Consider the following 12,760-nt stretch of genomic DNA (forward strand, 5'->3'; position numbering starts at 1 on the left):
GGCAGTAGCCACTCAATGTTAGTGGTGGCTGTTTAACAGTCTGATGGCCTTGAGATAGAAGCTGTTTTTCAGTCTCTCGGTCCCAGCTTTGATGCACCTGTACTGACCTCGCCTTCTGGATGGCAGCGGGGTGAACAGGCAGTGGCTCGGGTGGTTGATGTCCTTGATGATCTTTATGGCCTTCCTGTAGAATCGGGTGGTGTAGGTGTCCTGGAGGGCAGGTAGTTTGCCCCCGGTGATGCGTTGTGCAGACCTCACTACCCTCTGGAGAGCCTTACGGTTGAGGGCGGTGCAGTTGCCATACCAGGCGGTGATACAGCCCGCCAGGATGCTCTCGATTGTGCATCTGTAGAAGTTTGTGAGTGCTTTTGGTGACAAGCCGAATTTCTTCAGCCTCCTGAGGTTGAAGAGGCGCTGCTGCGCCTTCCTCACGATGCTGTCTGTGTGAGTGGACCAATTCAGTTTGTCTGTGATGTGTACGCCGAGGAACTTAAAACTTGCTACCCTCTCCACTACTGTTCCATCGATGTGGATGGGGGGGTGTTCCCTCTGCTGTTTCCTGAAGTCCACAATCATCTCCTTAGTTTTGTTGACGTTGAGTGTGAGGTTATTTTCCTGACACCACACTCCGAGGGCCCTCACCTCATCAAAATAGAATGAATTGTACATCTATACTCTATGGAAAAATTATAAAATCACCAGGAATTCAGCAATTTTTTGACACTTTCTACATCTGTTAAGTATTCCCAAAAAATAAAAGCGTAATCAAGGTATGAAATTATTTTAATTTTAAAATACAATCTCTTTCTGGTCTTAGTTTTGAACAATTTGCCGTGTAGAAATGTTTATAATCATTTTCTGGCCCCCGACCACTCGCTCCGACAAAAATCGTCCCGCTGCTGAATCTAGTTGCCTAGCTACCCTTGGTCTAAATGTAACCGACCTGTATTCAAATGTGTTGTCTTTGTAAAAATACCTGCGCTTGTCTGGTGACTGCCGCAATGGGACCAACACAATAGTACCTAAAGTGCAAACCCCGCTGGCATTCCAGGCAGGCTCAATGAAAGGAAAGAAACACTATGCAAACGCAGGTATGAAACGTATAGAGTGGTGTAAACAGGGAAAAGGGAAGAGGAAGGGGTATGAGATGCAGGGAGGGTCAACAAGTGGGCTGCCATGACGTCTGTCCGGTCTGGCACATGCTGTGAGAGCGGCCCTGAGACTACTGGGTAACTCCTGGGGCCACGGAGCAGACAGCATCTAGTGAGAGGGGAGAGAGGGGGCAGGGTATCAAGAGGGAGAGCGAGAGAGAATTTAGCTTGACCGATGCCACCACACGACCCACAACAATAACACAGAACTATTTTCAGTAGCTCCATGTTGTTACCTAGTTTACTTGGAGCGTTTCCAATAATGACACTTCCATTGACTCCAGTGTGTATAATATATCTGAAGTCTATAAAACACAGTCCAGAGTCAGACGTCAACCCAGTGGGCACATTACAGACAGAGATCTAGGGCCGTATTTCACACAGCGTCTCATAGTAGCACTGAAGATCTAGGATCAGGTCCCCTTGTCCATCTCATTCATTTCAATCTAAAAGTTACAGATGGTCCTAGATCAGCACTAGTATTGTGAGATGCTTGATACATACAGCCCCTGGGAAGACATTCTGTCTTTTCCATCTCACGGAAAAGTCACACGTTATGAGGCCAGGCTGACAGGAAGACAGATGAGCCATTACTTAACCAGTAATTGGTGTTCTCACTGGTTCCAATCGATATCAGAGGCCATGGTGTGTGTGTGAAGTACACAGACCTCCGAGGGGCGACAAAGCGCTCCGAGGTCCTGTTTTTCTTCCCACTGGAAAACTCCTGTAAATCGTGATGTATTGTATGAAAGCAACAGCCTAATATACTGTTTATTCAGTAAACTAAAGGTGTATGTCCTCACCCCTCATATGCACTTCCTGTATAAAGAACAGTGTTATAGGCAAGGAAATCGGGATAACTAAACTGTTCAGTCTCTCTGAGATCAAATCTTCACATTAGTCACTGATATCCAAGTCTTATCTAGTCAGGTAGTAAATGCATCCGAGTAGCCAGACTTAACTGACTTGCCTAGTTCAATAAAGGTCAAATAAAAAAGACTTGGTCTCACCATGACACCTGACTGGCCTGTCGGACAAGCTATCATTAGGGTACGTACTAACTATAGGCTAAGTCACACACACTGTGTGTGTGTGTGTGTGGGGAGGGGGGTTGTGTGTGTGTGTGTGTGGGGGGGGGTGTGTGTGTGTGTGGGGGGTTTGTGTGTGTGTGTGGGGGGGTTGTGTGTGTGTGGGGGGTTGTGTGTGTGTGTGGGGGGTGTTTGTGTGTGGGGGGTGGGGGGTGTTTGTGTGTGAGTGTGTGGGGGGTGTTGTGTGTGTGTGGGGGGGGGAGTTGACTCAACGTCCATGGAAGTTGAGTCAGTCATTCCCTAGACCCGGCACTGAAAACACCCCGATAGAGCAAAAACATTCACCCTTACAATGGACAGGAATTGGCTCATTGTCTTATTGTTGCTGATTGAACACGATAGACTGACTTTGGTACAATGGATCCTCCTCAGAGGTCTCTTCAGGACGACAGAGAGCGCTGGGTAGAGTAGAGGGAGATTGTTGAAATGGGTCACCAGGAGAAAGAGAGCAGGACCAGTGGGAGTGATGAGTAATGGATTCAGGTTGGCTGTTCTACTGGCGAAGGTCAGGAAATTAATTGGTTTAACTCATTACCTCGGTTCGGATCTCCCCTTTTTTCACCGTGCTCTCCACCTCAGCCCAGAACTCCCGGCTTTGTGTGAGGCACCGCCACCACAATCACTTAATTGCTCCTACTTAAGATGTAAGCCACCGATATCATGCGAACATGCATTCTATTTCTCTGCAGATTCACGTTGGGTGTAATTGAGAATTCTCTCTGTTCTGCTCTGTTTGCAGAGTGAACCTGTAGTATTTGCATAGTTTTAGTGTTTCTCTACGTTGACTGCAGGTTTATATATATACTCTTCTGAAGTTAAGATGTTTTGGTCCTCGAATGTCAGAATGTACAAAACATTACAGCTCTCGTGTTATAGTTTAGGACAAACTAAATAAGTGGAGAGCTTTTTGCCATCTCTCTTGTATTCAAAATGAGTCCGAATGAATCATCAAGAAACAGAACAGATATTTTGCAATTTAATATTGACGTTATATCAGTTCCTGGACCGTATGAATAAAAAACCCTAGGGAATGAATATAAAGTGTCTCTGGGGATAAAATAATTATTATATTATAAATAATTAACATTTGGTAGGTAATCTCACAGTATTTGTCCACCAATAGAAATTACTATTTAAGACTTCTTATCTAATTCTCATCTCTTCCTCTTGTCCCCCAGAACCCCCGGTGCCCATTGCTCCGCCCCAGCTTACCGCTGTGGGTGCCACCTACCTGTGGATCCAGCTCAACGCCAACTCCATCAACGGCGACGGGCCCATCGTGGAGCGGGAGGTAGAGTACCGCACAGTGGCGGGCAGCCTCATTGACAACCAGCCCGTGGACAAGACCACACACAAGATTGGCCACCTGGACCCTGACACGGAGTACGAGATCAGCGTTCTGCTCACCCGCCCCCTGGACGGAGGAACAGGGGCCCCTGGACCTCCCCTGAGGGCCAAGACCAAGTGTGCCGGTGAGTCCCAAGACGTGCAGGGATGCAGACGCGCGCGCACACACACACACACACCATGGGGGTGGCAGAAGGCCCTTTTTCCATGTATACAGTATGATGTTGTACAGTTACATACCAGCAGTTACATACCAGCGGTTACATACTAGCGGTTACATACCAGCGGTTACATACCAGCGGTTACATACCAGCGGTTACATACCAGCGGTTACATACCAGCGGTTACATACCAGCGGTTACAAACCAGCGGTTACATACCAGCGGTTAGATAAACTCAGCAAACAAATAAACGTCCTCTGACAGTCAATAAAAATCCTGGAATGAGTAGGTGTGTCCAAACTTTGGACTGGTACTTGCTTAATTAAATTGATTAATATAATGATGTTTCTATTCCAAGAAAAAAACACAAAAAACAGGGTTTCCATTAGGATGGAATGGAAAATATAGCCGGAAAATAGTAGCCGTTAGGTAGTAGCCGTTAGATAGTTAGGTAGTAGCCGGTAAGTAGTTAGGTAGTAGCCGGTAAGTAGTTAGGTAGTAACCGTTAGATAGTTAGGTAGTAGACGTTAGATAGCTAGGTAGTAGCCGTTAGATAGTTAGGTAGTAGCCGTTAGATAGTTAGGTAGTAGCCGTTAGATAGTTAGGTAGTAGCCGTTAGATAGTTAGGTAGTAGCCGTTAGATAGTTAGGTAGCAGCCGTTAGATAGATAGGTAGCAGACGTTAGATAGTAGCCATTAGATAGTTAGGTAGTAGCTGTTAGATAGTTAGGTAGTAGCCATTAGATAGTTAGGTAGTAGCCGTTAGATAGTCAGGTAGTAGACGTTAGATAGTTAGGTAGCAGACGTTAGATAGTAGCCATTAGATAGTTAGGTAGTAGCCGTTAGATAGTTAGGTAGTAGCCGTTAGATAGTTAGGTAGTAGCCGTTAGATAGTTAGGTAGTAGACGTTAGATAGTCAGGTAGTAGACGTTAGATAGTCAGGTAGTAGACGTTAGATGGTTAGGTAGTAGCCGTTGGATGGTTAGATAGTAGCCGTTGGATGGTTAGGTAGTAGCCGTTACATGGTTAGGTAGTAGCCGTTACATAGTAGCCGTTAGATAGTAGCCGTTAGGTAGTAGCCGTTAGATAGTAGCCGTTAGATAGTTAGGTAGTAGCCGTTAGATAGTAGCCGTTAGATAGTTAGGTAGTAGCCGTTAGATAGTAGCCGTTAGATAGTTAGGTAGTAGCCGTTAGATAGTAGCCGTTAGATAGTTAGGTAGTAGCCGTTAGATAGTAGCCGTTAGATAGTTAGGTAGTAGCCGTTAGATAGTAGCCGTTAGATAGTTAGATAGTAGACGTTAGATGGTTAGGTAGTAGCCGTTAGATAGTAGCCGTTAGATGGTAGCCGTTAGATAGTCAGGTAGTAGACGTTAGATAGTTAGATAGTAGACGTTAGATAGTAGACGTTAGATGGTTAGGTAGTAGCCGTTAGATGGTTAGGTAGTAGCCGTTAGATAGTTACGTAGTAGCCGTTACATAGTAGCCGTTAGATAGTAGCCGTTAGATAGTTAGTAGCCGTTAGATAGTAGCCGTTAGATAGTAGCTGTTAGATAGTAGCCGTTAGATAGTCAGGTAGTAGACGTTAGATAGTAGACGTTAGATAGTCAGGTAGTAGCCGTTAGATAGTCAGGTAGTAGCCGTTAGATAGTCAGGTAGTAGCCGTTAGATAGTCAGGTAGTAGCCGTTAGATGGTTAGGTAGTAGCCGTTACATAGTAGCCGTTAGATAGTAGCCGTTAGATAGTTAGGTAGTAGCCGTTAGATAGTAGCCGTTAGATAGTAGCCGTTAGATAGTCAGGTAGTAGCCGTTAGATAGTCAGATAGTAGACGTTAGATAGTTAGGTAGCAGCCGTTAGATAGATAGGTAGTAGACGTTAGATAGTTAGGTAGTAGCCGTTAGATAGTTAGGTAGTAGCCGTTAGATAGTCAGGTAGTAGACGTTAGATAGTTAGGTAGCAGACGTTAGATAGTCAGGTAGTAGACGTTAGATGGTTAGGTAGTAGCCGTTAGATAGTAGACGTTAGATAGTTAGATAGTAGACGTTAGATGGTTAGGTAGTAGCCGTTAGATGGTTACGTAGTAGCCGTTACATAGTAGCCGTTACATAGTAGCCGTTAGATAGTAGCCGTTAGATAGTTAGGTAGTAGCCGTTAGGTAGTAGCCGTTAGATAGTAGCCGTTAGATAGTAGCCGTTAGATAGTAGCCGTTAGATAGTTAGATAGTAGCTGTTAGATAGTAGCCGTTAGATAGTCAGGTAGTAGACGTCTACTATCTAACTATCTAACGTTAGATAGTTAGGTAGTAGCCGTTAGATAGTCAGGTAGTAGCCGTTAGATAGTCAGGTAGTAGCCGTTAGATATTCAGGTAGTAGCCGTTAATGGTTAGGTAGTAGCCGTTACATAGTAGCCGTTAGATAGTAGCCGTTAGATAGTTAGGTAGTAGCCGTTAGATAGTTAGCCGTTAGATAGTAGTAGTTAGGTATTAGATAGTCAGATAGTAGACGTTAGATAGTTAGGTAGTAGCTGTAGAGTTAGATGGTTAGGTATAGTTAGATAGTAGCCGTTAGATAGTAGCCGTTAGATAGTTAGGTAGTAGCCGTTAGATAGTTAGGTAGTAGCCGTTAGATAGTTAGGTAGTAGCCGTTAGGTAGTAGTTAGTTAGGTAGTAGTAGTAGCCGTATAGATTAGTAGCCGTTAAATAGTTAGGTAGTAGTATAGTTAGGTAGTTAGCCGTTAGATAGTAGTTAGGTTAGATGGTTAGTAGTAGAGTTGGATAGTTAGGTAGTAGACGTTAGATAGTTAGGTAGTAGACGTTAGATAGTAGCCGTATAGATTAGGTAGTTAGATAGTTAGGTAGTAGCCGTTAGATAGTAGCCGTAGATAGTGAGGTAGTAGCCGTAGATAGTTAGGTAGTAGCCGTATAGATAGGTAGCCGTTAGATAGTTAGGTAGTAGCCGTTAGGTAGTAGCCGTTAGATAGTTAGGTAGTAGCCGTTAGATTGTTAGGTAGTAGCTATTAGATAGTTAGGTAGTAGCTGTTACATAGTCAGGTAGTAGACGTTAGATAGTAGCCGTTTGATAGTTAGGTAGTAGCCGTTAGATACTTAGGTAGTAGCCGTTAGATAGTTAGGTAGCAGCTGTTAGATAGTTAGGTAGCAGCCGTTAGATAGTTATGTAGTAGACGTTATGTAGTAGCCGTTATATAGTAGCCGTTATATAGTAGCCGTTATATAGTAGCCGTTATATAGTAGCCGTTAGATAGTAGCCGTTAGATAGTAGCCGTTAGATAGTTAGGTAGTAGCTGGTAGATAGTTAGGTAGTAGTTAGGTAGTAGCCGTATAGTTAGGTAGTAGCCGTTAGATAGTTAGGTAGTAGACGTAGATAGTTAGGTAGTAGCCGTAGATAGTATAGTTAGATAGTAGCCGTTAGATTAGTTAGGTAGTAGTTAGATAGTTAGGTAGTAGCTGTTAGATAGTTAGGTAGTAGCCATTAGATAGTAGCCGTTAGATAGTTAGATAGTAGCCGTTTGATAGTTAGGTAGTAGACGTTAGATAGTTAGATAGTAGCCGTTAGATAGTAGCCGTTAGATAGTTAGATAGTAGCTGTTAGATAGTTAGGTAGTAGCTGTTAGATAGTTAGGTAGTAGCCGTTAGATAGTTAGGTAGTAGCCGTTAGATAGTAGCCGTTAGATAGTTAGGTAGTAGCCGTTAGATAGTTATGTAGTAGACGTTAGATAATAGCCGTTAGATAGTAGCCGTTAGATAGTTAGGTAGTAGCCGTTAGGTAGTAGCCGTTAGGTAGTAGCCGTTAGATAGTAGCCGTTAGATAGTAGCCGTTAGATAGTAGCCGTTAGATAGTTAGGTAGTAGCTGTTAGATAGTTAGGTAGTAGCTGTTAGGTAGTAGCCGTTAGATAGTTAGGTAGTAGCTGTTAGATAGGCAGGTAGTAGACTTTAGATAGTTAGGTAGTAGACGTTAGATAGTAGCCGTTAGATAGTTAGGTAATAGCCGTTAGGTAGTAGCCGTTATATAGTAGCCGTTATATAGTAGCCGTTATATAGTAGCCGTTATATAGTAGCCGTTAGATAGTAGCCGTTAGATAGTTAGATAGTAGCTGTTAGATAGTTAGGTAGTAGCTGGTAGATAGTTAGGTAGTAGCCATTAGGTAGTAGCCGTTAGATAGTAGCCGTTAGATAGTTAGGTAGTAGACGTTAGATAGTTAGGTAGTAGCCGTTAGATAGTAGCCGTTAGATAGTAGCCGTTAGATAGTTAGGTAGTAGCCGTTAGATAGTTAGGTAATAGCCGTTAGGTAGTAGCCGTTATATAGTAGCCGTTAGATAGTAGCCGTTAGATAGTAGCCATTAGATAGTTAGGTAGTAGCTGTTAGATAGTCAGGTAGTAGACGTTAGATAGTAGCCGTTTGATAGTTAGGTAGTAGCCGTTTGATAGTTACGTAGTAGCCGTTTGATAGTTAGGTAGTAGCCGTTAGATAGTTAGGTAGCAGCCGTTAGATAGTTAGGTAGCAGCCGTTAGATAGTTAGGTAGCAGCCGTTAGGTAGTAGCCATTAGATAGTTAGGTAGTAGCCATTAGATAGTCAGGTAGTAGCCGTAGGTAGTTAGGTTAGATAGTTAGGTAGTAGAGGTATAGTTAGGTAGTATAGTTAGTTATAGTTAGGTAGTAGCCGTATAGTTAGGTAGTAGCCGTTATAGTTAGGTAGTAGCCGTTTGATAGTTAGGTAGTAGCCGTTTGATAGTTAGGTAGTAGCCGTTTGATAGTTAGGTAGTAGCCGTTTGATAGTTAGATAGTAGCCATTAGATAGTTAGGTAGTAGCCGTTAGATAGTTAGGTAGTAGCCATTAGATAGTTAGGTAGTAGACGTTAGATACTTAGGGAGTAGCTGTTAGATAGTTAGGTAGTAGCTGTTAGATAGTAGCCGTTAGATAGTTAGGTAGTAGCTGTTAGATAGTAGCCGTTAGATAGTTAGGTAGTAGCCGTTAGATAGTTAGGTAGTAGACTTTAGATAGTAGCCATTAGATAGTTAGGTAGTAGCCGTTAGATAGTTAGGTAGTAGCCGTATAGTAGTTAGGTAGTAGCCGTTAGATAGTATAGTAGTAGTAGAGTATAGTTAGTAGTAGTTAGATAGTTAGGTAGTAGCCGTTAGATAGTTAGGTAGTAGCCATTAGATAGTTAGGTAGTAGCCGTTAGATAGTTAGGTAGTAGCTGTTAGATAGTTAGGTAGTAGCTGTTAGATAGTAGTAGTAGTTAGATAGTTAGGTAGTAGCTGTATAGATAGTAGTAGTTAGTATAGTTAGGTAGTAGCCGTATAGTTAGGTAGTAGCCGTATAGTTAGGTAGTAGAGTTAGTTAGGTAGTAGAGGTATAGTTAGTAGTAGTTAGATAGTTAGGTAGTAGCCGTTATAGTTAGGTAGTAGCCATTAGATAGTTAGGTAGTAGCCGTTATAGTTAGGTAGTAGCTGTAGATAGTTAGGTAGTAGCTGTTAGATAGTAGCCGTTAGATAGTTAGGTAGTAGCTGTTAGATAGTAGCCGTTAGATAGTTAGGTAGTAGCCGTTAGATAGTTAGATAGTTAGGTAGTAGCTGTTAGATGTTAGATAGTTAGGTAGAGCCGTTAGATAGTTAGGTAGTGGCCGTTAGATAGTTAGGTAGTAGACGTTAGATAGTTAGGTAGCAGCCGTTAGATAGATAGTAGCCGTTAGGTAGTAGCCGTTAGATAGTTAGGTAGTAGCCGTTAGATAGTTAGGTAGTTGACGTTAGATAGTTAGATAGTAGCCGTTAGATAGTTAGGTAGTAGCCATTAGTTAGTTAGATAGTAGCCATTAGATAGTTAGATAGTAGCCGTTAGATAGTAGCCGTTAGATAGCTAGGTAGTAGCTGTTAGATAGCTAGGTAGTAGCTGTTAGATAGCTAGGTAGTAGCTGTTAGATAGTTAGGTAGTAGCCGTTAGATAGTCAGGCAGTAGCCGTTAGATAGTTAGGTAGTAGCCGTTAGATAGTAGCCGTTAGATAGTAGCCGTTAGATAATTAGGTAGTAGCCGTTAGATAGTTAGGTAGTAGCCGTTAGATAGTTAGGTAGTAGCCGTTAGATAGTTAGGTAGTAGCCGTTAGGTAGTAGCCGTTAGATAGTAGCCGTTAGATAGTTAGGTAGTAGCCGTTAGATAGTTAGGTAGTAGCTGTTAGATAGTAGCAGTTAGATAGTAGCCGTTAGATAGTTAGGTAGTAGCTGTTAGATAGTAGCCGTATAGATAGTTAGATAGTAGCCGTTAGGTAGTAGCCGTTAGATAGTTAGGTAGCAGCCGTTAGATAGTAGCCGTTAGATAATTAGGTAGTAGCCGTAGATAGTTAGGTAGTAGCCGTTAGATAGTTAGGTAGTAGCCGTAGATAGTTAGGTAGTAGCCGTTAGATAGTAGCCGTTAGGGTAGTAGCCGTATAGATAGTAGCCGTTAGATAGTTAGGTAGTAGCCGTTAGATAGTTAGGTAGTAGCTGTTAGATAGTAGCCGTTAGATAGTAGCCGTTAGATAGTTAGGTAGTAGCTGTTAGATAGTAGCCGTTAGATAGTTAGATAGTAGCCGTTAGGTAGTAGCCGTTAGATAGTTAGGTAGCAGCCGTTAGATAGTAGCCGTTAGATAGTTAGGTAGTAGCCGTTAGATAGTTAGGTAGTAGTTGTTAGATAGTTAGGTAGCAGCCGTTAGATAGTTAGGTAGCAGACGTTAGGTAGCAGAAGTTAGATAGTTAGGTAGCAGACGTTAGATAGTTAGGTAGCAGACGTTAGATAGTTAGGTAGCAGACGTTAGATAGTTAGGTAGCAGACGTTAGATAGTTAGGTAGCAGACGTTAGATAGTTAGGTAGCAGACGTTAGATAGTTAGATAGTTGCCGGATCTCACGTTCCACCCATCAGGCCTTAGGGGCTTTAATAGTCTGTCTGGCCGTCCAACCTCCACACACACCGCTTTATTTCCCCCTGGGCCTTGGTCTGGGTCTGGGCCTGGGGGACTAATGGGAGTGATGGAGCAGAGTAAACCCTCTTGAATAGTGAGTCTGAATCAACAGGAAATTATAAGGCCATGACAGAAATGTGAGAGCCTGTGTTGACTGCAGGAGAGGAAAGGAATTTGCTCACTGGGCACAGACGTCAGTTCAACGTCTAGTTTTGATTTACTTTTGTTTGAGTTGTCAACTAACGTGAATTCAACATGAAATCAACAAAAAATGTCACCATGTCATTGGGATTTAGGTTAAAAGTTGGGTAAATAAATATACAAATGCCCGTATGTTACTTTATGCAAATCCATTCAGTTTTCTGTGTTGATTCACGTTGATTTTTGGGGATTGAAATGATGTAGAAACAACTTTGATTCAACCAGTTTTTTGCACAGTGGGTCATGTTTCCACTCTCCTGTAGCAGGAGCTCTGGGTGACCAGTGGGTCCTGTCTCCACTCTTCCTGTAGCAGGAGCTCTGGGTGACCAGTGGGTCCTGTCTCCACTCTTCCTGTAGCAGGAGTTCTGGGTGACCAGTGGGTCATGTTTCCACTCTCCTGTAGCAGGAGCTCTGGGTGACCAGTGGGTCCTGTCTCCACTCTCCTGTAGCAGGAGCTCTGGGTGACCAGTGGGTCCTGTCTCCACTCTTCCTGTAGCAGGAGCTCTGGGTGACCAGTGGGTCCTGTCTCCACTCTTCCTGTAGCAGGAGTTCTGGGTGACCAGTGGGTCCTGTCTCCACTCTTCCTGTAGCAGGAGCTCTGGGTGACCAGTGGGTCCTGTCTCCACTCTCCCTGTAGCAGGAGCTCTGGGTGACCAGTGGGTCCTGTCTCCACTCTCCCTGTAGCAGGAGCTCTGGGTGACCAGTGGGTCCTGTCTCCACTCTTCCTGTAGCAGGAGCTCTGGGTGACCAGTGGGTCCTGTCTCCACTCTCCTGTAGCAGGAGATCTGGGTCACCAGTGTGTCCGGTCTCCACTCTCCCTGTAGCAGGAGCTCTGGGTGACCAGTGGGTCCTGTCTCCACTCTCCCTGTAGCAGGAGCTCTGGGTGACCAGTGGGTCCTGTCTCCACTCTCCCTGTAGCAGGAGCTCTGGGTGACCAGTGGGTCGTGTCTCCACTCTCCCTGTAGCAGGAGCTCTGGGTGACCAGTGGGTCCTGTCTCCACTCTCCCTGTAGCAGGAGCTCTGGGTGACCAGTGGGTCCTGTCTCCACTCTCCTGTAGCAGGAGCTCTGGGTGACCAGTGGGTCCTGTCTCCACTCTTCCTGTAGCAGGAGCTCTGGGTGACCAGTGGGTCATGTTTCCACTCTCCTGTAGCAGGAGCTCTGGGTGACCAGTGGGTCCTGTCTCCACTCTTCCTGCAGCAGGAGCTCTGGGTGACCAGTGGGTCCTGTCTCCACTCTTCCTGGAGCAGGAGCTCTGGGTGACCAGTGGGTCCTGTCTCCACTCTTCCTGTAGCAGGAGCTCTGGATGACCAGTGGGTCCTGTCTCCACTCTTCCTGTAGCAGGAGTTCTGGGTGACCAGTGGGTCCTGTCTCCACTCTTCCTGTAGCAGGAGTTCTGGGTGACCAGTGGGTTCTGTCTCCACTCTTCCTGTAGCAGGAGCTCTGGGTGACCAGCGGGTCCTGTCTCCACTCTTCCTGTAGCAGGAGCTCTGGGTGACCAGCGGGTCCTGTCTCCACTCTTCCTGTAGCAGGAGCTCTGGGTGACCAGCGGGTCCTGTCTCCACTCTTCCTGTAGCAGGAGCTCTGGGTGACCAGTGGGTCCTGTCTCCACTCTCCCTGTAGCAGGAGCTCTGGGTGACCAGTGGGTCCTGTCTCCACTCTCCCTGTAGCAGGAGCTCTGGGTGACCAGTGGGTCCTGTCTCCACTCTCCCTGTAGCAGGAGATCTGGGTGACCAGTGGGTCCTGTCTCCACTCTCCCTGTAGCAGGAGCTCTGGGTGACCAGTGGGTCCTGTCTCCACTCTCCCTGTAGCAGGAGCTCTGGGTGACCAGTGGGTCCTGTCTCCACTCTCCCTGTAGCAGGAGC

At 44.9% G+C, this 12,760-nt stretch overlaps 1 protein-coding gene across 12 annotated transcripts in view; it reads left to right on the forward strand.

The window, feature by feature from the left end:
- Positions 1-12,760, forward strand: part of LOC112215327 (receptor-type tyrosine-protein phosphatase mu-like) — a 333,484-nt gene that overhangs the window by 139,992 nt on the left and 180,732 nt on the right. For all 12 annotated transcript variants that reach the window (XM_042298786.1, XM_042298787.1, XM_042298789.1 and 9 more), the window contains exon 7: positions 3,418-3,711. In XM_042298786.1, coding sequence (XP_042154720.1) covers positions 3,418-3,711 — 294 coding nt within the window. The remainder of the gene's footprint in view (positions 1-3,417; positions 3,712-12,760) is intronic.

Source organism: Oncorhynchus tshawytscha, linkage group LG16 (assembly GCF_018296145.1).
Source record: "Oncorhynchus tshawytscha isolate Ot180627B linkage group LG16, Otsh_v2.0, whole genome shotgun sequence".
Lineage (NCBI taxonomy): Eukaryota > Metazoa > Chordata > Actinopteri > Salmoniformes > Salmonidae > Oncorhynchus > Oncorhynchus tshawytscha.